Source organism: Saccostrea cucullata, unplaced genomic scaffold, assembly GCF_032062105.1.
Source record: "Saccostrea cucullata isolate Sc308-1 unplaced genomic scaffold, CSIRO_AGI_Scuc_v1 ctg492, whole genome shotgun sequence".
NCBI classification, from domain to species: Eukaryota; Metazoa; Mollusca; class Bivalvia; order Ostreida; family Ostreidae; genus Saccostrea; species Saccostrea cuccullata.
The window spans coordinates 71,656-96,283 of NW_026931306.1; the positions used below are offsets into that span (position 1 = coordinate 71,656).

General features: G+C 34.5%; 1 protein-coding gene and 1 long non-coding RNA gene across 2 annotated transcripts in view; one reads left to right on the forward strand and one right to left on the reverse strand.

Moving 5' to 3' along the window:
- Window positions 1–291: 291 nt before the first annotated feature.
- LOC134232130 (protein bicaudal C homolog 1-like) overlaps window positions 292–24,628 on the reverse strand; it is a 262,980-nt gene continuing 238,643 nt past the window's right edge. The window contains exon 20 of the mRNA XM_062714082.1: window positions 292–2,320. Within this exon, the coding sequence (XP_062570066.1) occupies window positions 1,725–2,320 (596 nt within the window). The 3' untranslated portion in view covers window positions 292–1,724. The remainder of the gene's footprint in view (window positions 2,321–24,628) is intronic.
- On the forward strand, window positions 13,380–16,194 carry LOC134232134 (uncharacterized). The gene is made up of 3 exons (XR_009984715.1): window positions 13,380–13,510; window positions 13,701–14,239; window positions 14,353–16,194. It is a non-coding gene; the product is annotated as an uncharacterized LOC134232134 (long non-coding RNA).

The window sequence follows — 24,628 nt, forward strand, 5'->3', positions numbered from 1 at the left end:
TAGATCACTTGAGTTTACTCAGGTGACCTAAAAATGTCATTCATTTCCTACATTTGAGGCAAGTCTGGAATAGTCCATCCTTAGATGCATTATTCATGCAGTTTAAATCATAACAGGCCATATAATCATAGAGCTACTCCAAAAATATTGCCACAGTCACTGATTTCAAAAATGTATGTCAGATCAAGCATTCAAAGTAAGTCAGGTAGTGCTCTTCCAGAGATGCATCATCCATGCAAGTTTGGTCTAAGTAGGGCTTACAGTTACTTGGAGATGGACCTGCTCTAAACAATGCAGGTCAGATCCAGCATCCAAAACAAGTCAGTGTCCTTCCCTAAATGCATCACCCAGGTCCAGGTAAGGCTTAAAGTTACTTGGGAATGGACCTGCTCCAAAAACTTTAACCTGGCAACTCATCTGGAAAAATGTAATTCAGATCCAGCATCTGAAGCAAGTCTGGTAGTGTCAATCCCTAGACGCATCATCCATGCAAGTTTGGTCCAGTTAGGGCTTAAAGTTACTTGGAAATGGACCTGCTCCAAAACTTGAACCTGTACACCGACACTAACACCGACGCCGGAGGTATAGCATAAGCTCATCATGCCTTTGACAAGGTGAGCTAAAAAAATTATTTCTCAGGCAGGATTTCATTTAGTAGTATTAAAGTTATGAGCCAGACCCAAGAAAAGCGAACAGATCGACAGACAGACATGAAGGCAATAACATAATACGTCGCAACTTAAGATGGGCATATAAAAATCTGTATATCAGTATTTTTTTCATTAGGTCATTTATAGTTAAGTTACCTCTGTCATGGTTGCATGTTGATTTTAAAATTGAATGACAGAATTTCTGTTTAATCACATCGATGATATTTCACACATCAACAACTTAGAGATAACTTTACATTTAAGTTTCTTGAAAATAGAATAATGAAGAATGACATGATCCGTAAACTTTTCAAATAACCCTTTAAAAAGCCTGGTTTTATATAGCTGAAAGTGCAGAACAAACCAATTTTTGAACAGAATTCAAATATTCAATTATATCTTGTTAATATACAGACTCAAATTTATGAAAATAATTTTTCTCAGGAAGAATTACTTCAGTTCATTCAAAAAGTTTACAAGATGAACAGAGAGACGACGGAAAATGGGTATTCCGAAAAGCTCACTGGTACTTTCAGCCAGCTAAGCTGAAGAGGAAAACAAGATAAATGCAATTAAGATCATGATCAATTGCATAAGCCTTTTTCTACATATGAATCATACCCAAAGTACCTAATTTAGGGTGTCTATAACATATCTACCATGCCCACTGAAAAACATATACTGTCAATGTATTATATTTAGCATGTACGATATTTGGCAGAAATTGATTTTTGAACAAGTTAGCGAAGATTTGATTTAGCACATTTCTCAATGTTCTTATTTATGTATATATGTGCAAGACATTTAGCATTGCACTTGAATTAGCGGAAGTTCCTTTTCGCCAAATCGCTAAAAAGAATACACAGCCAAATATAATACATTTACAGTACATTTTAACCTGTACCATTTTTTAGAGGTCTTACAGAGTCCATGGTGGTCAAAAAGCATAAAACATGCATGATAAATTTGTCTAACAATTAAAATATGATTAAATACTTTTATATGCACAATTTTTAAAAAGTAGCAGCCATTGGTATAAAAAAAAAGCTTCAGTTGGCTGTGTATTAACTCGGTTTACCATCTTCCACTTAAGCTTGCAACATCAGACAGTGGTTTTTTAGGACTGGTATCTGCAGCTGTAGTTGAGTCAATATGCTGAGAATATAATTCAGAGGAGGCAAAGAGATTGCCACTAGCACTGTGATTAAGACCAACTTTCTTTGGCGGAAATCCAGGGGGTGTTTTGATATACCTATCTCCATGAAACAACCTGTTTACAGGTGCATAGTTGAAACTTCCACTCTGGCTAAGTCCAGATCCTCTCATCAACTGAGCATTATGATCTGAATTGTAAGAGTGACTTAATCTTGCACTCTGACTGAGAAATTGACTTTTGGTGGAAAAAGTTCCTCCATGCTTTCGAGGTGATGTATAACTATTCATGAGAGAACTTGGATTACTGAAACCACTCTTTCCCATGGAGGATGACATCTGCAAATTATCCATTATTGAACTTTTGCCAGAGTCAGGAAATCGTTGGGCAGCAGTAGACGTGGGGTTCCCTCTCGGACTGGTATTGGACCCATTATCAGGGAAATCAGTAGCAAAAGTTGTGTCATTAATATTTGCACCACTCTCTGAGTTCATCAGACTTCTTCTTTTGTTCAAATCTATAAAAATGCAATAAAATAATTTATCTTGACATTTTCTTCCTATATATAACTTCATAAAAATTTGAATTTGATACCCCATTGTTTCCCTCCCTACCCCACAGGGCAATGATTTGAATAAATTTAAATCAGGATTTGAACAAACTTAATTCTACACTACCCGAAAATGCTTCCATATAAATACTAGTACATGTATCACTAATCATAGCTTTGCTATTCTTGAGAAGACGATTTTTAAAAATATATTTTAATGTAAAACTTGGATCCCCCATTGTGACCCTACCCTATCCCTGGGGGTTATAATTTGAACAAACTAAAATATACACTACCTGATAATGATTCCATATAAATATCACTAATCATTGCTTTGAAGTACTTGAGAAGACGATTTTTAAAGATTTTCCATATATATTCCTAGGTATAACTTTGATTGGCCATTGTGGCCCCATCCTACCCTCGGGGGTCATTATTTGAACAAACTTGAATCTACACTACCTGAGGTTGCTTCCACATGAATTTAATGTTTCCTGGCCCAGTGGTTCTTGAGAAGATTTTTTAAAGATTTTCCCTATATACTCCTATGTAAAACTTGGTTGGATTGACCATTGTGGCCCCACCCTACCCCCGGGGGTCATGATTTGAAAAAACTTGAATCTACACTACCTGAGGATGCTTCCACTTGAGTTTCATCTTTCCTGGCCCAGTGATTCTTGAGAAGAAGATTTTCTTAAATATATTTTAATGTAAAACTTGGATTCCCCATTGTGACCCCACCCTATCTCTGGGGGTTATAATTTGAAGAAACTAGAATATACACTACCTGAGAATGATTCCACATAAACATCACTAATCACTGCTTTAGTACTTGAGAAGACAATTTTTAGATATTTTCCCTAGATATCATATAATCCTATGTAAAACTTTGATTGGCCATTGTGGCCCCGCCCTACCCCTGGGGGTCATGATTTGAACAAAATTGAATCTACACTATCTGAGGATGCTTCCACATGAGATTCATTTTTCTTGGCCGAGTGGTTCTTGTGAAGAAGATTTTTACAAATTTTCCCTATATACTCCTATGTAAAACTTTGATTGGCCATTGTGTCCCCACCTGCTCCCCGGGGGTCATGATTTGAACAAACTTGAATCTACACTACCTGAGGATGATTCCACATGAACTTCATCTTTCCTGGCCCAGTGGTTCTTGAGAAGAAGATTTTTAATGATTTTTCCTATCTACTCCTAAGTGAAACTTTGATCAGCCATTTTGGCCCCACCCTACCCCGCCGGGGTCATGATTTGAACAAATTTGAATCTACACTACCTGAGAATGATTCTGCATGAGTTTCATCTTTCCTGGCCCAGTGGTTCTTGAGAAGAGGGTTTTAAAAGATTTTTCCTATATATTCCTACATAAAACTTTGATCGGCTATTGTGGCCCCACCCTACCCCTTTGGCTCAGGTGAGCTAAAAATTACCTAGATTTAATGGATTTTTCTCCCCTTAATGTGCCATCATTTAGTACTCTTATATAGTTAAATTTTCTTACATAAAAGAGCAGAACTAACAAGATTGATAATTTCATAACTTCAGTTCTACTCGAAATTTTTTCACCAAGAAAAGTTTTTTATATTTCTTATTGTGTCCATGTTTGTGCTAGAATATATTTATTTGAATATATCTCATCGAAAATGTATACCTGAACCCCCTACCTTAACGGATGTTGTCATTAAGGTAGGTCGCTGGTTAAAAAATTTGTGCCTTCTGCGCATAAGTCGTAAAACAAAAACTAAATGGAAAATAATTCTTAAGCCGTTTTAAATGGTCATTCGTATTAAAATAATCTAAAAACAATAATTCTAGGAGTTTTCAGTGAAAAGATTCTTTAAAATCTGATCAAAAATATAAATGTATGCAATGTATTGGTGCGTCGATTTACCCAAATGGAAACTAGGGCTGATTGTAACGGGAACCATTACAGATGTTCCCCAAATGCTCTCAACTTCTTTTGTGCCACATTTCCTCTTAGCTTCATTAAATAAGGCAAACTCTATGCATCTTAGACTTTAACAACGTTTTTCCTACTAAAGTATACCAAGTATATTGCAAATTTTCGCATTGCACGTGAGCGAACGTGCATTTTTAAATGTAACACACACAATTAAAGATACTAATCATTACATAAATAAAATTTCATGAAGAATGTTCAAGGGACCAGAGAGAACACTTACGGACAAAATTCATCATTTTTTGCAAGTTTTCATGGCAACGGTACCAATTTTGAAACTGAATGACCACACAACACAACTAAAACCAGTGATCCTCCTTTGAGGAAAGTTTCAGGAAGATTGTCCCTGCCATCTCTGAGAAACAGCCCCCGTAGAACAAAAACATGCGTACAATCGCAATATGTCACCCGACTTCGTTCGGGGCGACATAATAATAATAAGAAACCGAGTAAAAACAATATGTTCCCAAATTCCGTTTGGAGAGCATAACAAATGGACCCAAATGGAACAGATTAATGGACCCAAATGGAAATCAAATGGACCCAAATGGAATATTCAATATATCTATTATGGTATTTTCAAGTTGTAACTTATCTAAAATATTGAAGAAATTCAACTAAAAGAATTTTTAATATTATTAATTTCTTAAATTTTAAGTGATTTTAAAAATATATTTTTTTTCTGTTTGTCATAAATTTTGCACATCACTGATTACAAAATTGAAGTAACGGTACATGTAAACAGTTTCCATGGCTGTCGGAACCGAGCGGGGTGGGTGGGGGTTTAGGTTGGTGGACAGAGGGTAGGACTGGAGAGACATGCCCCCATCTATCCCAATAATTTTGCCGATATACAGAAAACTACAAAAATAATTCGTATATCAAAATACAATGCTGGAAATAAATAATTAATAAATTCAATTTATTATTTTTAATAATGAACAATATATTTTTAATATTCCATTGTGTTTCCATTTGGGTTCCATTTTAGTCCATTTGGGTAAATCGAGGTGCCGTGCACTTCCAGTTTCCTTGGCAAACACCTTCATTTTCACCATGTGCAATCAGAAACCAACGATCTTAACTTGATTCAGGACCCAATTTCACACAGCATTTACAAAATGAATGACAAGGTGAGCTCAAAAATATAGTGTTAGCGATTACTGTGGGTAAATGCAGGGTCTTAGCTTGACTAAGCTTAGTCTTAGCGCCTGCCCCCAGTAGGTCCAGGGCTGAGACATGAAGGGGGGTTCACTGGGGGACAATTATTAACACCCGAAATAAAATGCATATGTATCGTATCGTTAGGTAGCTTGTGATACTCAGGATACATTGTAAATATAAATATATACAAACAAGAGGCCCAGGGGCCTTGAATCACTCTTCTGATAAATTGTACAACCTATCATTTCTATTTGAAGCCTCTAACCCTAAGTATTCTAAGAGCCAAGTTGCATCAACTGACAAAGTTTGATGATTCTTAGCCAATTATAACTGAAGATATTTTAATAAAGCTATTAAAAAAAAACCATAAGTAGGTCACAATGACTTACTTTAAGATTGAAGTTTTCTGAGGACTCAAGATGCATTAATAGACAAAGATTGAAGATTCTAAGCCAATAAGTATGTGAGATATTCAAAAGTAAGTCACCTTGACCTACTTTTTCGTTTACATTCTTGGAAAAACCAAAATGCATCAACTGACAAAGTTTGATTATTCCAAGCCAAAAAGTACTGGAGATACTTAATTATAGCCATAAAATGTGAAAAGTAGGTCACTGTGACCTAATTTTTAGTAGGCGATTTTCGAAAGCCCAAAATACATCAACTGACAAAGTTTGATGATTCTAAGCCAATAAGTACCAGAGATCCTTAAATAAAGCCATAAAATGTCAAAAGTAGGTCACCGTGACCTACTTTTTGGTCGTCACTCTCCGAAAACCCAAGAAGCATCAACTCACTAAGTTTGATGATTCTAAGCTTATTAAGAGTCATTCTCTGTAAGAATCAAAGAATTCAGAAAAAAGTTGGAAATGGTACATCACAGATTTTGCTGATTTTTTGCATGCAATGTAGAAACACCATGTATGGAACATTTTTGGGGTTAATTTTTTAATTTGAGTCCCGGTTGCCATGGTAACCAAAACCACCATTTTGAGGCCAAAAATACAGAGCAACCTACTGAAAGTATACCATCTTCATCATAAATTTCTATTTTCTGTATATTATTTACAGATTTAATTGTTGCCTACTCTGATAGACTATTTGTTGGAGTAACTACCACAACTGATGAAATTATTCAGTAGTTGGTCATAAAAGAGTTGTCTTTCAGTGAAAAGTGTGAATTTCTCAAATTTTAACAATTTTGAAAAAATGCCAATTTTGTCATTTTCTAAGCATAGTAGCAAGAAAACAAGGGCAATCCATAACAAACAACTACCATCACTGAAAAGGTCATTCCTTACTTAACAAAATATAAAATTTCTAGAGAGGTTTTATTTCTTAAAATAAAATAAAACGAAAACGAAAATGGTTGCTATAGAGATTTTGGATTAATTTGTAGATTCAACATTTGGCTCCCATTTGTACATTATAGCTTTTAAAAAAATCAAAAGTAAAACAAATCACACTACTAAACCTCATAATTTTAAAATATTACAATATGAATGCAAGTTCATAAATTAAACAAAAATAATGTGTTACTATAGCAACCAAAAAGTCAGGAAAAATCACGATAGCCTTTTTAGCTATTGACGTTATCATTATCCAGAATCTGTGGCCTCACTGCATGATTTAATTTCTTCAGTTAAATAAACAACACATATTATATTTGTTATTTCACTTATCTTCATTAAAAAAAAAAAAAAAATAAAAATTCAAGCGTCTAAAATCACGTTGCTATGGTAACCCAATAGTTTTTGAACACTTCCTTGTAATGGTTGCTATCACAATTTTTGTGATACTGACAAGTATACAACGGATAATATGAAAGCTCCATTCATGTTTTTTTTTTCTTTTTCAAAAAAATAAATTGAATTTAATTGTATTTCACTAAATATCAAAATATTAATTCATAATTTATTTAACGAAATGGTTGCTAACTTGCTATGGCAGCCAATAGTTCAGGAAAATCATTTTCATTGATATGTTTAATATAGAAAATCTTCTTTATTGCACGATTTTATCTTCTTCAGTTCTATAAAAACCTTGTCATTTCACTTACATAAAAATAGAAATTTATAATTTTAAAAGAAAACAGTTGCTATGGTAACCAATTGCTAATAATTAAAGAATTATCCAAATAACTAGGGCCCCGCTTGGCGGGCGCCCTATAGTGATCAATCTGTCCTTCCGTCTGAGATCTCCTGTCCGGAGCATATCTTCTCTCTCCTTGGCCCAATCTGGCTCATACTTCACCTACAGAGTGCCTTTGGGAAACTGGTGTGCAGTGACCTTGAACCATGTTTCTAGGTCAAAGGTCAAGGTCATAGCAGAATTTAATGAAAAATCCTTGTCCGGAGCATATCTTCTCTCTCCTTGGCCCAGTCTGGCTTTTGCTTCACTCACAGAGTTCCACTGATTAATGGATGTGCAGTGACCTTGGTCGAAGTTTCTAGGTCATGGTCAGAATTAGCCTCTCTATTTAAATCTTTGTTCGGTGTATAATTTTTTCCCTTTATTTCCAGTAAATTCATATAACTGAGGATACAAGATAACTTCGATATATATCTGTAAATTCGCAATATCCGTGAAGTCGCACTAAATGGCTTTTAATGTGTTACACAAATGTTCTTCTTCAAAATAAACCCTTTTAAATTACCTTACATTTTCATGTTCATTGTTGAAAGCGGTGCCCTTTGAAATGGCCACTATCTCAATGATATCTAGTTATTGATGTACCAGTATACAAATCTCAAGGCACTGCCACCAATGTTTGATTATACTTCTAATTGATTTATTTACCGGGACAAAAACAGATGGACTCAAACTTAAACTGATCACATATATCTGAATTAGTGCAGCAGGATTTGTTTCCATGGAAACAATAAATACCTACATAAAATCATGACCGATCTTTTGGAAGCAACTTGCTTTATCAATTGAAACATATATACACATGTTTTAGCATGTACATGCACTTCTTACTTTTAAGTAGGACAAGCACATAGTCAAGAGTGTCCCCCCCCCCTCTATCGTCCTCGATTCAACTTGTTTTTGCCGTTGTTGAAATGATCTTTTGCTGTTCCTTTCGTAAGGAATCATTATACCACCACTGCGAAGGAGGGGGGGGGGGTATACTAATTTACTTTTGTGTGTCAGTTCGTCCATCTGGCTGGCTGCCTGTGTGTCTGTACGTAGCAAATGTTTGGTTGCAGTTTTCTCAGCAACTATTCATTGAAGATGCTTGAAATTTTAGCACAGTATTTGCTAAGGCATGCCATATGCATGGTGGGTAACATTTGAGTTTAAATCTGATATAAACTTCCTGTTTATCTGTGAGTCTGTCCGTACCATACATAAAAAATTTCGCTGAAGTTATTCCAGCAGAGATAAGTGTCTTTTCATATACATTAAGAATGACAATCAAAATTCAGTATGTAATTTAAAGATTTTGTGATTTTGTTCTTTCTCATTAAGGCACCAAGGTTAAAATAAGTATTAGGGAAAGTACAATTAGGTGGAAAGCATATAATAATACAAAAAAAGGTCCAAAACACTGTCCGTAGGGGCTATGCCCCTGGGAGTGAACTCCCTATAAGCTTTTAAAATTAAATCAACAGAGAACCTCATTTTGATTCAAAGTGAGCTAGTGTAATATTATCTTAAGGACCCTCTCTACACCAGTACAAAATGTTTTTTGGACATTGAGAAAAATATATTCTATAAAGGTGTTAATATTGAGCTTATTTATATGATTTTTACTATATGGTTTGTGGCATTTACCCCCTGGAAAAATAATCAAACACAATACAGTATAAGTGTTAGAAAGAAAGATAGAAATCACTGCTGTATACTTTCATAGAGAAAACACTAGTATGTAAATTACATGTTCATTTAATTTATCTTGGCTCATTAAAATGTTGAGAATACTTGAATTCATTACAAATTGTGTAATATACTGTGAATTTCTAATTTTTAGAAGTAAGATCTAAGGGCAGATCACTCTTACTGCAAAAAATACCATAGAATCAGAATCCTTTAGTGTGCAGTGTAGAGAGTGTTAAATTCTTAAGTATACATCTATATATGAAAGGAAAAATATAATTACAGTATCTGAAATAGTTTTCTGAGCGGTTAAAGTGAGGGGGGCAATAAAATGTTACCACCCCTCCTCCAATATGTTTAAAAAAGTGGGGCATGATTTATTTGTACATGTATTAATATTTTTTTAATAACTTATTTTTATCTAAAGCTATTTGGAAAGCTTCTTAAAAATATTTTCCAGAAAATAAAGTATGTGATAAATGGAATACTGAGATGTCCTCATAAAATATGACTAAATCAAATAAAATATTTTTTCTCTCAGAGAGAAAAAGATTTGGGCACATATATCTATGATTTCAACAACGACCATTTTAATATCCCCAATTTCTGCATGTACGTAAAAGGAACTCCTCTCCACTGAAAATTGCCATATTTCCCTATAAACCTTAATGTATTCCATCATTACATATTGTTTCAGTAAAGTAAGTATGACAGAGTTTGCTATGACAAAAAATCTTAATAATTAAATAATTTATTTTTTCTTTGTTGCAATAAAATAATCTGACATTAAAGAGATAAATTTCTAAGTTCTTTCAATTTTTTGCAATAACTTCAAGTTCCCAAATGAAAGGGCACATTCACCCACGATCATCGATCCCCATTCAAAAAAAATTTGCATCAACAAATTTCAGCCCTGCAGAAATTGAAAAATTGCAGTTTTGTTACGTGTTTAGTTAAGTGATGTGATTTCATAAGGTCAACATGTAAGATGAAAAAAAATAATTAATTTTAAAAAATGATAAATAAATGAAATTAATTCTTTCAAAAAATGATGAAATACCTTGCATGGCAAAAGAGCCCCCTGTACAGTGATCAAAATCATCTAGAATCGTATCAAAAGTATACCAAAATTTGAAGAAAGTGAAAATGTAACTTGTCTATTATCCAATATCTCGGTGGAAAATGAATCATATAGCATACTCTGGGTAGAATATCTTCACTTAAAGTAAAGTTAGACATTATTTTAGTGTTTCTTTAAAATTTTTTAAGTTAAAAATTGACATTAAATATTATAAAGAGAATATCAACATAACGCCCTCTTCGCAATTTTCTGAGTGCCCGGGGCTGTTACCACGGTAATAGGAATTATAAGGTATAATTTTTATCAACAGATGGTTTATATAATTTTCATGAACAACTGATTTTAATAACATTGATAATTTGCCTAAACTATAAATTATTGATATAATTAGATTCATGTCATTATTTATGCTTTGGGTAATTAAATGTTATTTTTACAATAAATAGTCATACCATATTATTAATAAACTCATACAAAATATGTGCAACTTTCAATGTACAAGGTAAATATTTCATTGTACTTGCCTAGTGATGTTCTTATTGTCATCATGCATGTATATTACTTCATCACAACCTTATTATCCCATCCTTAGCTTTGAAGTCCATTTAACTGACGTTACTTTGTACTTTTTTTCAATGATGCAGCACTTGTCACATAGGCAGGAATGTAATAGGATGCAATCCATTTTTAAGTTTATCACATTCACATCTTATAGGCCTACACAAACATGTATATCTCTCAGACACAGTAAAGCCTGAACAATCATTTAACATTTTAACTATTGGTAATGTTAAATATTTCACAAATTGGATTAAAACCCCTGAAAATATCCAAAACAGACAGTATTTACTCCTCAAAGTCGTTTTCTGCTGTTTACTTTCACTTTCATTTTTCATTGATTGAGGCAAAAGATTTCCGAAAGGGGAAATAACTCTTGACTAAAATGTGTGTAAATTTAGAGCTTTTTACAAACTTTACCATCAATTTATTTTTTTAAAGTAAATAATACCTCTCCAGTTTTTTCATATGTTCTTCATTAATGTATAAGGTGAAATTCAGAGCATCAGAATATTCAACCAGTGCCTGCGTTTTTTGTGTACATTGTTATGTTCAACCCCCCTTTTTTAAAGCAATTTTCTATGTTATTTTGCATCTAACGGCATGTCCAAAAATTTTTTTTCGACTTTTTTGTTTAGAAAATACAAATAACAAATTATTTCAATGGAAAAAATTCATAATAATCACCTTTACTAATTAAATGGACATTAATGAGAAGAAATATCATTTTAGGTATTTTCCACCCTTGTGCAAAAACAGGTAACCTGGTTGCCATGGAAACAAGACCAGTTGGTCACTTTCAATAATATTTTTGTAAATCGGGCTTATAATGTAGTTATTTCACCAAGTTTCATCAAAATCTGTGAAAATCAATTTCCAGCCCATTTTGATGCTTACAGAGAATGACTCTTAATACCTAAGATGCTTAAATAAAGCTATAAAATGTCAAAAATAGGTCACCATGGCCTACTTTTTGGTCGTCACTCTCCAAAAACCCAAGATGCATCAACTCACAAAGTTTGATGATTCTTAGCCAATAAATACCAAAGATACTTAAATAAAGCCATAAAATGTCAAAAGTAGGTCACCATGACCTACATTTTAGTGAACATTTTTCAAAGTCCCAAGATGCATCTGCTGACCAAGTTTGATGATCGTAGGTCTGAAGGTAATCAAAATATGCCTTTTAAACAATATGAAAACATATGCCTGCAAAATTCAAAAAGTAGGTCACAGTGACCTACTTTTTCATAAATATGTTTTAAGGTCCCATACAATGTCAAAAGTAGGCCACCGTGACCTAATTTTTGGTCGTCACTCTCCGAAAATTCAAGATGCATCAACTCACAAAGTTTGATGATTCTTAGCCAATAAATACCAAAGATACTTAAATAAAGCCATAAAATGTCAAAAGTAGGTCACTGTGACCTACATTTTAGTCACCATTTTTCAAAGTCCCAAGATGCATCTGCTGACCAGGTTTGATGATCGTAGGTCTGAAGGTAATCAAAATATGCCTTTTAAACAATATGAAAACATATGCCTGCAAAATTCCAACTCAAGATGCATTAATAGACAAAGATTGAAGATTCTAAGCCAATAAGTATGTGAGATATTCAAAAGTAAGTCACCTTGACCTACTTTTTCATCTACATTCTTGGAAAAACCAAAATGCATCAACTGACAAAGTTTGATTATTCCAAGCCAAAAAGTACTGGAGATACTTAATTATAGCCATAAAATGTGAAAAGTAGGTCACTGTGACCTAATTTTTAGTAGGCGATTTTCGAAAGCCCAAAATACATCAACTGACAAAGTTTGATGATTCTCAGCCAATATGTATCTGAGATATTCAAAAGTAGGTCACCATGACCTACTTTTTGGTTGACATTCTCTGAAAACCCAAGATGCATCAACTGACAAAGTTTGATGATTCTAAGCCAATAAGTACCAGAGATCCTTAAATAAAGCCATAAAATGTCAAAAGTAGGTCACCGTGACCTACTTTTTGGTCGTCACTCTCCGAAAACCCAAGATGCATCAACTCACAAAGTTTGATGATTCTAAGCTTATTAATACCTAAGATGCTTAAATAAAGCTATAAAATGTCAAAAATAGGTCACCATGACCTACTTTTTGGTCGTCACTCTCCGAAAACCCAAGATGCATCAACTCACAAAGTTTGATGATTCTAAGCTTATAAATACCTAAGATACTTGAATAAAGCTATAAAATGTCGAAAGTAGGTCATCGTGACCTATTTTTTGGTCGTCACTCTCCAAAAACCCAAGATGCATCGACTCACAAAGTTTGATGATTCTTAGCCAATAAATACCAAAGATACTTAAATAAAGCCATAATATGTCAAAAGTAGGTCACCATGACCTACATTTTAGTGAACATTTTTCAAAGTCCCAAGATGCATCTGCTGACCAAGTTTGATGATCGTAGGTCTGAAGGTAATCAAAATATGCCTTTTAAACAATATGAAAACATATGCCTGCAAAATTCAAAAAGTAGGTCACAGTGACCTACTTTTTCATAAATATGTTTTAAGGTCCCAAGCAATGTCAAAAGTAGGTCACCGTGACCTACTTTTTGGTCGTCACTCTCCGAAAACCCAAGATGCATCAACTCACAAAGTTTGATGATTCTTAGCCAATAAATACCAAAAATACTTAAATATATGCCTGCAAAATTCAAAAAGTAGGTCACAGTGATCTACTTTGTCACAAATATGTTTTAAGGTCCCAAGATGCAGCAATTTACAAGATTTGATGATTCTAACCCTCTCAGTGTCTGCAATGATGGGATTAAATGTTTTAAAAAGGATAAGTCATAAAGTTCAAAAAGTAGGTCAAGGTGACCTACTTTTAAGTTGACGTTGTTCAAGGACCCAAGATGCATCAACTAACAAAGTTTGATGATCATAGGCCTTAAAGTGTCCAAAATATGCCTTCAAATCAATTTGAAAACAAATGCCCGCAAAATTAAACAAGAGGCCCAAGGGCCTTGAATCGCTCTTCTGATAAATTGTACAATCTATCACTTCTATTTGAAGCCTCTAACCCTGAGTATCCTAAGACCCAAGTTGCATCAACTGACAAAGTTTGATGATTCTTAGCCAATTAGGACTGAAAATATTTTTTATAATAAAGCTATAAAAAACCATAAGTACATTACAGTGACCTATATTAAGATTGAAGTTTTCTGAAGATTCAAGATGCATTAATAAACAAAGATTGAAGATTCTAAGCCAATAAGTATTTGAGATTTTTAAAAGTAGGTCACTGTGACCTACTTTTTTGTCTACATTCTATGAAAACCTAAGATACATCAACTAACAAAGTTTGATGATTCTAAGCCAATAAGTCCTAGAGATTGTCGACCAAAAAGTAGGTCACCATGACCTACTTTTTGGTCGACAATCTCTAAAAACCAAAGATGCATCAACAAACAAAGTTAAACCAGTTAGTACCGTAGATACTTAAAGAAAGCCTGAAATGTCCAAAAATTAGGTCACCGTGACCTACTTTTTGGACATCATTCTCCCAAAACCCAAAGATGCCTCAACTTACAAAGTTTGATGATTCTAAGCCAATAAGTACCGTAGATACTTAAATAAAGCCATAAAATGTTTAAAGTAGGTCACCATGACCTACTTTTTGGTCGTCACTCTCCGAAAACCTAAGACGCATCAACTCACAAAGTTTGATGATTCTAAGCCAATAAATACCTAAGATACTTAAATAAAGCCATAAAATGTCGAAAGTAGGTCACAGTGACCTACTTTTTGGACATCATTCTCGGAAAACCCAAGATTCATCAACTTATAAAGTTTGATGATTCTAAGCCAATAAGTACTGTAGATACTTAAATAAAGCCATAAAATGTCAAAAATAGGTCACCTTGACCTACTTTTTGGTCGTCACTCTCCGAAAACCCAAGACGCATCAACTCACAAAGTTTGATGATTCTAAGCCAATAAATACCTAAGATACTTAAATAAAGCCATAAAATGTCGAAAGTAGGTCACAGTGACCTACTTTTTGGACATCATTCTCGGAAAACCCAAGATTCATCAACTTATAAAGTTTGATGATTCTAAGCCAATAAGTACCGTAGATACTTAAATAAAGCCATAAAATGTCAAAAGTACGTCACCATGACCTACTTTTTGGTCGTCACTCTCCGAAAACCCAAGACGCATCAACTCACAAAGTTTGATGATTCTAAGCCAATAAATACCAAAGATACTAAAATATAGCCATAAAATGTTGAAACTAGGTCACCGTGACCTTTATTTTGGTCGACATTTTTCAAAGTCACAAGATGCATCTGCTGACCAAGTTTGATGATCCTAGGTTTTGAAGGTAATCAAAATATGCCTTTTAAACAATTCATAAACAAATGCCTGCAAAATTCAAAAAGTAGGTCACAGTGACCTACTTTTTCATAATTATGTTTTAAGGTCCCAAGATGCATCAATTTACAAGATTTGATGATTCTAAACCTCTCAGTGTCTGAAATAATTGGGATTAAATTTTTTAAAAAGAATTAGTCATAAAATTCAAAAAGTAGGTCATGGTGACCTACTTTTAAGCTGACGTTGTTTAAGGACCCAAGATGCATCAATTGACAAAGTTTGATGATCATAGGCCTTAAAGTGCCCGAAATATGCCTTCAAATCAATTTGAAAACAAATGCTTACAAAATTTAAAAAGTAGGTCACCATGACCTACTTTTTCATAAATATGTTTTAAAATCCCAAGATGCATCAATTTACAAGATTTGATGATTCTAAACCTCTCAGTGTCTGAAATAATTGGATTAAATGTTTTAAAAAGAATTAGTCATAAAATTCAAAAAGTAGGTCAAGGTGACCTACTTTTAAGCTGACGTTGTTCAAGGACCCAAGATGCATCAACTGACAAAGTTTGATGATCATAGGCCTTAAAGTGCCTGAAATATGCCTTGAAATCAATTTGAAAACAAATGCTTACAAAATTTAAAAAGTAGGTCACCGGGACCTACTTTTGAGTTAACATGATGTGATGTCCTGAGATGCATCAACTTACAAGATTTGATGATCCTAGTCATAATAGTAAGCAAAATATAAACATTTTTATTATTTGTAAATTTAGGTCAACTTTGAAGTGACCTTGAGACCACGCCCTTTGCCCCAGGGTCATGCCTTGAACAATTTTTAATCTTCAACATATCCTGATCCTTGTATGTAAGTTTGGTGAAAATCTGCCTGGTGGTTCTGGAGAAGAAGATTTTTTAGCAACCAGTACTTTTGGTTTTGTTTTCTTGATTATCTCCCCTTGTTTAAGGGTCTTAACCCTTATTTTAGTATAAAGGGTAGCCCTTGGGCCAAGGATACCCTGTGACAAATTTGACACTGATTGGCCAAGGGGTTCTTGAGTTATGGCCCATTTTCTAAAAAGTTAACGCACACCGCACACCGCACGACGCACACCGCACAAATGGCCATAGCATTAGCTCTTTGAGCCTTAGGCTCAGAAGAGCTAAAAAGTAGGTCACTGTGACCTACTTTTGATTTAACATGATGTGAAGTCTTAAGATGCATCAACTTACAAGATTTGATGATCCTAGTCCTTATACAGTCAAACTTGTCTTAGCGGCCACCCAAAATCAACGGCCACTCGCGGTCAGCGGCCACTTTCAGTTCCCCCCGACGATTTTTCCTATATATTTTAACTGGAATAAACGGCCACCTGTGTAACGCGGCCAGCGGCCACTCAAATCCCCACCAAGAGTCTTATTGACATTTGAGTAATTATATTCTCGATAGTCAATTAAACCTATTAAAGCAATTAAACAAATTACGTTTAGATACGCTGAAATCTGTTTGTGTTTATGAAAAAAAAAATTATCCTGTTAGACCAATTTGTTATTATTTTTCAAGATCGCGGATTGAAAAATTAAAAGAATTTTATTGCAGTTGATACTTTCCTCTAGCTGAAGAAATTCACACCTTTAAGATTTTGATTCCATGTAGAAGCCCTAATTGCTACTCTTGTGAAAACAAAGTGCTTCATATGACATGATTATCTCGTGAATTTCACTATCAGGAGACCATCGATAGGGATTAGTTACGCTCTACTGCACGTGACACCTGTGTTGTGGAATGATTTTCAAGTGCGTAAATACACCATACACCTCTCTGGTCAACTGGATAATTTTATTTGTGTGTCAGTGTATGTTACATAGAAATTCTGACAGCTTTATAAACAATAAAATTTACCAGACTTTAACATGTTTAAAAACTTCAGCAAGTAAATTAATTGCCGATTAATTAGGGGAGGGGGGGGGTTACACTGCTGATCAGTTAATACACTGCTGACTACACTGTTCACTACATATGAAAAGTAAAATTTTTATTGACATTTTCTTACTTAAATTTCTATGCTTTATTTTATTTAACATTAAACTGTATGTTTGTGTATTTTTTTCTTTATAAAAAAGGATAATAGTCAGGCACTGTATGTATTTCTTCAAATGATAATTAAAATAGTTTATTTAATATTTCAATGTTACAAAAGCACACTGATGAATGCAAAATGTTTAAAAATATGTAAGAATAGAAACATACAAAAAAACCATAAAAATTTCGAATTATTTAATATTCTTTTGAAATGAGCATTAATTGTTATATATACATAAAAAGCTTTTGTGAAATTGACCTGTTTTATTATTTGATTAATTAATTTATCTGTAGTGCTTAACGTTGTTTATTTATGGACCAAATGTCTTTTTCTAAGGGCAAACTGGAATAAGAGGCCACCTGTCTTAAGTGGCCAGTTTCCAAACTTCCCAAAGGTGGCCTCTTAAAACAAGTTTGACTGTAGTAAGCAAAATATAAACGTTTTTATCAATTGTAAATTTAGGTCAACTTTGAAGTGACCTTGAGACCACGCCCTTTGCCCCAGGGTCATGCCTTGAACAATTTTTAATCTTCAACATATTCTGATCCTTGTGTGTAAGTTTGGTGAAAATCTGCCTGGTGGTTCTGGAGAAGAAGATTTTTTAGCAACCAGTACTTTTGGTTCTGTTTTCCTGATTATCTCCTCTTGTTTAAGGGTCTTAACCCTTATTTTAGTATAAATGGTAGCCCTTGGGCCAAGGATACCCTGTGACAAATTTGACACTGATTGGCCAAGGCGTTCTTGAGTTATGGCCCATTTTCTAAAAAGTTAACGCACACCGCACAAATGGCCATAGCATTAGCTCTTTGAGTCTTTGGCTCAGAAGAGCTAATAAATGTGTTTGATAATCCCATGTTAAAAAAAATAAATATTTTTTCCGTAATATTGATTATTAAATTGTATTGTCTGTTCATTAACCTTTATATATTTTTTCCGTAATATGTGATTATTAACCAGTTGTGAAAATTTGTCTGTTCATTAACCTTTATATATACCATATTATTATACCACATGCTCTATATTAATTCCTTTTTTAACAAACATTGCTAGGTATTATGATTGTTGCGCACCACATGCTCGTCTCGATTTTACCGGAAACAAAAGAGACAACTAAAACCATTATGATTTAATTGAATGTATTTCAGTGTATTTAATTTAAAAAGTCACCGTTTTTATTTGAACCCAATCGAACAGAAAAAATGGTCAAAGATTTAAAACATGGGTATAATTTGAAGACCTGTAATTATTAAGTCATTATCAGAAATTATATGTCTTGTAAAATATACTAATAATAGAGTTACCAGTTAGGTCTAACTGATTAATTGATTAATTTGATGGCTTGACGACGTTGTTATAATTTATACAAGTTAATTAAGATAATTTTACAGCCACCTTGGACTGACCTTGGACTGAGCTGAATGGCAATTACATAGTATTACTCTTATACATAGGATGTTGAAAATTTACGGAAGCTCTTTTTTTAACTTCTGTGAAATTTTATGCATTTAAATTTTACAGATTTATAAAACTCATAAAAATTAGTAAAAATTAGCAGCACGTAAAAAATACCCGTTATACGGTATGATTAAATTCCATTTCAATTGAAGAGCAACTCGATAGATTTGATCATGCCATATCCCGATGTAACTTTAAATATGTTTATTTCTTATATTTTACTTTTTTATTCTTAATACAAAGAAATGAATGTACTATTTACACCTTCCTATGGACCGGCTGGGATAGGATACTATATTTACAAATTTAAATTATGCAAAATAGGCTGAAAACACCTTGTGTAGCAGGGACCAAGCCAGAAGTTGTCTGTTGGTTCTTTATACAATTCCTCACAAATTCGACCCTCAGTTTGGTAATCTGTTTTTCCTCATGACTAGTCAAAAGTTGTCTGCAGTTAAGAGGCACATTTTATGCAATATGATGTCTGTTTGACACCATTGCAGTTAAGAGGCACTTTTATGCAGCATGGTGTATGTTTGACACCTAATTGTTGACTGTTCAGAAGTTGTCTGCAGTCAACAAGGTCAATTTTCATGATAATAATTTCCCATTTTGCTGTCTGGTTAGTATTTGACTACAGACAAGTGATTTGTATACTTTTTAAACCTATGTAAGAAAATATGTTTTCACTCAGTCATATTGTATGTTTCTTTTTCTTGTTTACAATGACTATTGTATTGTCTTTTGAACTGAGTACATGAAATTTTTTAAGATGTTTAAATGCTTCTGTATGAATCATCCTATTAAGGAACTTTGTGTCTCCTGCAAAGACACCTTTGGGTGGGTGGATCCGATCTCTGATTGCATTGTGGCTGTTTGTTATTTTGGTATACAATCACATTTCAGTTTAATGTAACGTAGAAGTGGCTCTTTAAAGAGTTGAATTCTGTGTTAGATTTTGACTGTGTAGAGGAAAAGTAATTGCTAGTTAAAACAATGTATGTCGCTATCAACCAAATATTGTTTTAATCAGTAAATCATGATGCAAAAACTTCCACAACTTGCAGACCTCAATGTAAACAACTTCACTACACGCAGTGTAGCGAATCCCAATCCCGATCAAGGAAAGAATTGATAACGGTTATAGAGATTCATACTATTCAAAATATAAGTATAATAAAAGAAGAGGCCCATGGGCCACATTACTCACCAGAGTAACTTTGGTGATGCAGTTCTTTACCAGATTTCCCCTATTCTTATATCTCTTGTCCCCCCCCCCCACCACCATCTTGATTTTGATAATTTAGAATCTACACTACCCCAGGATGCTTCCGCCTAAGTTTCAGCTTTCCTGGCCCACTGGTTCTTGAGAAGAAAATTTTTCCTATATACATGTATTTCTATTTGAAAATTAAATTCCCTATTGTGGCCCCGCCTTACCCCCGGGGGTCATGACTTTTACAATTTAGATTCTACACTACCCCAGGATGCTTCCATATAAGTTTCAGCTTTTTTGGCCCACTGGTTCTTCAGAAGAAGATTTAAAAAAAATTTTCGTATAGATTTCTATGTAAAACTTGGATTCCCTATTGTGGCCCCGCCCTACCCCCCGGGGTCATGATTTTTATAATTTAGATTCTACACTACCCCAGCATGCTTCCACATTAGTTTCAGCTTTCCTGGCCCACTGGTTCTTGAGAAGAAGATTTTTAAAAAATTTCCCTACATATTTCTGTGTAAAATTTGGATTCCCTATTGTGGCCCTGCCCTACCCCCGGGGGGGGGGGGGGGGGAGGGGGGGTCATGATTTTTACAATTTAGATTCTACACTACCCCATGATGCTTCCACATAAGTTTCAGCTTCTCTGACCCACTGGTTCTTGAGAAGAATATTTTTTAATGACCCCACCCTATTTTTGTCTTTTCTTGATTATCTCCCCTTGGAAAGGGAGTTGGCCCTTAATTTTTATAATTTAAACTCCCCATCACCCAAGGATGCTTTGTACCAAGTTTGGTTAAAATTGGCCCAGTGGTTCTTGAGAAGTTGAAAATGTGAAAAGTTTACAGACGGACGGACGGACCGACAGACGGACGGACAGCTAGATAGACAGATGGACGGACTGCGGACAAAATGTGATCAGAAAAGCTCACTTGAGCCTTCGGCTCAGGTGAGCTAACAATTGATTACCCATTTTGAGTTCAACATGGTGAAATAAGGACCCTCGACCTAGCCCACTTGATGACCTGCCCTGACCTCGGCGGCCTCGGTCAGATCAGGTCACCTCATGGGCCAGGTCGAGGGTCCTTATTTCACCATGCTGACCTCAGAAGGGGTAATTAATTGTATATTGTTTTATGGACTTTGAGATTGAATGCTGTTCATTATCTCCATATCCTTCTTTACTAGATTTCCCCCTTGTTATTCCTATTGTGACCCCCAACTTACCCCCAGGGGTCAATTTGGACAGCTAAAAACATATACCACCCCAGGATGCTTTCAAGTAAGTCAGTTTTCTTGCCTCATTGTTCTTGAGAAGAAGATTTTCCCTTTTGTGGCCCAATCCTACCCTTGGGGGTCAAGATTTGAACAAATTAGAATGTACATAACCCCAAAATGCTTCCATGTAAGATTCATTTCACTGGCCCAGTAGTTCTTAAGAATTTTTTAAAAAGATTTTTCCCATATTTCAATGTAAAACTTGGAATCCCTATTCTGGCCCTGCACTACCCCGCAGTTTGAAAAATTCTAAATCTACACTACCCCATAAAAGTTTCAGCTTTTCTGGACCAGTGGTTCTTGAGAAGATTTTTTAATGATCTCACCCTATTTTTGTCTTTTGTTGATTATGTCCCCTTGGAAGAGGAATTGGCCCTTCATTTTAACAATTTAAACTCCCCTTCACACAGTGATGCTTTGTACCAAGTCTGGTTAAAATTGGACTAGTGGTTAAAATTGGACCAGTGGTTCTTGAGAAGTTGAAAATGTGAAAAGTTTACAGACAGATGAACAGCTAGACAGACAGATGGACAACAGACAATGGGGTAATCAGAAAAGCTCAGTTGAGCTTTCAGCTCATGTGAGCTAAAAAAAAGTGTGAAGGACTAAAAGGTCATAACCGGGCTTTAACCCCTTACATGGCATATATGCACTTCTATGCATCTGACTTGTAAAACGAGTATAGTTAAAAAACATTCATAACTTCTTTAATACTGGAAATATCAGAATAAATCTTGCATCGCTGGAAAGAGAAAATAATTAAATAAAAATATAATACAGAAAATTTTTTATTGGTTGTACCAGTATTTTGCTAGCTTGAGTTAAACTTTGCGCACTATTTGAACAATTTTGCAATCATTGAAATCAATGCTGGGGTAACACGTTATATGTAAAAATGCTAAATTCTGGTGATTACCTCCCAACCCACCCCATCCCTCCAAATACTTAAAATTGGTTTGTAAAAAAAAATGTACAACATGCTCATAATTTTCAACACAACAGTAAAATATTTTTTCATATATTTAACTCCGCAAAAAAAAAAAAAAAAAAAAAAAAAAAAAAAAAAGAATGAAACTTATTCTTTAATAAATGGAAATTCCAGCATGATTATGGTATATTTCGTTGCCATGGGCAACTGAAATAATGATATTTTAATAATCATTTTCAGAAACTACGCAATACCTGCTTTTAGAATATTTATAAATTGGTATATACAAAAATTACAAGAAATGCCCCAAAAATGCATTGAAATCTTAATATCAATTTGACTAGAAATGCTGAAAATCTTTGCAATGGAAGGGGTTAACTAGATATCATTGAAATGGTGGCCATCTCAAAGGGCCCCACTTTTAGCAATGAACATGAAAATGTAAGGTAGCTGAAAAGGGTTTATTTTGAAGGTGTTTGAGATTAAAGGGGACAAAACTAAGTACTCCCTGAAAAACAATACAATTAAAAAACTTTAAGAAATGTATCCTCTATGAAAATTGTTGCATATCCTCTATCAAAGTATGGAAGGAAAATCACAAATGTTCCATACCCAGTCAATTTGTTTGAGGTTGAGTGGACTTAAGGGATGAAGAAATTATGCACTGAACAAAGATTTTAAACAGAAAGGCAATTTTTCACCTTAACCTAGAAAATTTGTTCAAGGTCACTGCACATCCACTGACACTCTGTGAGTTAAGTATAAGACACATAGGACAAACGCAAGAGAAGACATGCTATGGACAAGGATTTTTCATGTAATTCTGCTATAACCTTAACCTTTGACCTAGAAACATGGTTCAAGGTCATTGCACATCCTTTACCAAAAAGCATTCTGTGGGTGAAGTATGAGTCACATCTGACAAAGGGGAGAGAAGATACACTCTGAAAAAGGATTTTTCATGTAATTCTGCTATGACCTTGACTTTTGACCTAGAAACATGGTTCAAGGTCACTGCACACCCTTTACCCAAGGCACTCTGTCAGTGAAGTATGAGCCAGATTAGGCCAAGGAAAGAGAAAATATACTCTAAACAAGAATTTAAACAGAAAGGCAATTTTTTACCTTGACCTAGAAACTTTGCTTAAGGTCACTGCAAATTCATTGACCACTGGCACTCTGTGAGTGAAGTATGAGCCACAATGGACGAAGGGGAGAGAAGCTATGCTCCGAAGAAGGATTTTTCATATAATTCTGCTATGATCTTAACCTTTGACCTAGAAAGATGGTTACTGGTCACCCTTTACCCAAAGGCACTTTGTGGGTGAAGTATGAGAAAGATTGGGCCAAGGAGAGAGAAGATATGCTCAGGACAAAAGATCTCGGATGGACAGACGGACGGAAGGTCAGCCGCCTATAGGGGGCCCGCCAAGCGGGGCCCTAACAAAGTTTTCATGGCAGTGCTCCAAGTCGCACTTACTTTTGGGTCGCTAAATGGCGACCTAAAACTTTTTTTGGTCGCCATTTCAGAATTTCTGGATGCCATTAATAAATTTTTCACTCGCCATGATGAAAACATGTGAATAACACAATTAAAACAATGAACTAACATCCACATGTGTTATGTTTTTATTAAATCAAAGATTATTGATTACTGTGACTAGAAATCTTTTGCTAGTTGAAGGATATATTTTTATTAATTACAACCACCCCTTGTATGGTACACAGAAGAACACACTTAATCTGATCCTAGAATTAAAGTTTAATCAAAAGAAAATAAAACTTTGACAGTTGTTGAGACAGGACTTTGCCAATTGTTTATCATGTTTATCTGTTTACTTACTAATAAATATCTTACCCATAATACAGTCATTATCAATGCCGCAAAAACACTTAATTAATTGTGATATGCAAGCCATTGACCAAATACTTTAATAACCAGGTCAGAGAAACTCTAGAAAGTTTACGACGCTTGAATGCCATTCCATCCGAGACGTTATGTATATACGTTTCTGGTTCTATCAAACTTTACTATTACAGCATGCTGTCATTACATTACGTGATCCAATTCCATACGATGCTTTATAAAGTGTGTTAAAGTGTATATCTTCAAACATTGTCTTGATAGAGAATCTTGAAAACGTAAATCTCAATCCTGATCATAAATAGATGGACGTTGCCAGCCCAAATTTTCTCAGTCGCGAAAATGCGACTTAGTTTTAATTTCTAGTTGCAAAACCAATTCTTTGGTCACAAATGTGACCGTTTTAGTCACAACTTGGAGCACTGCATGGAAGTCTCAAAGGTCATAAAATAGATAGATATCATATTGATTGTCAAAGG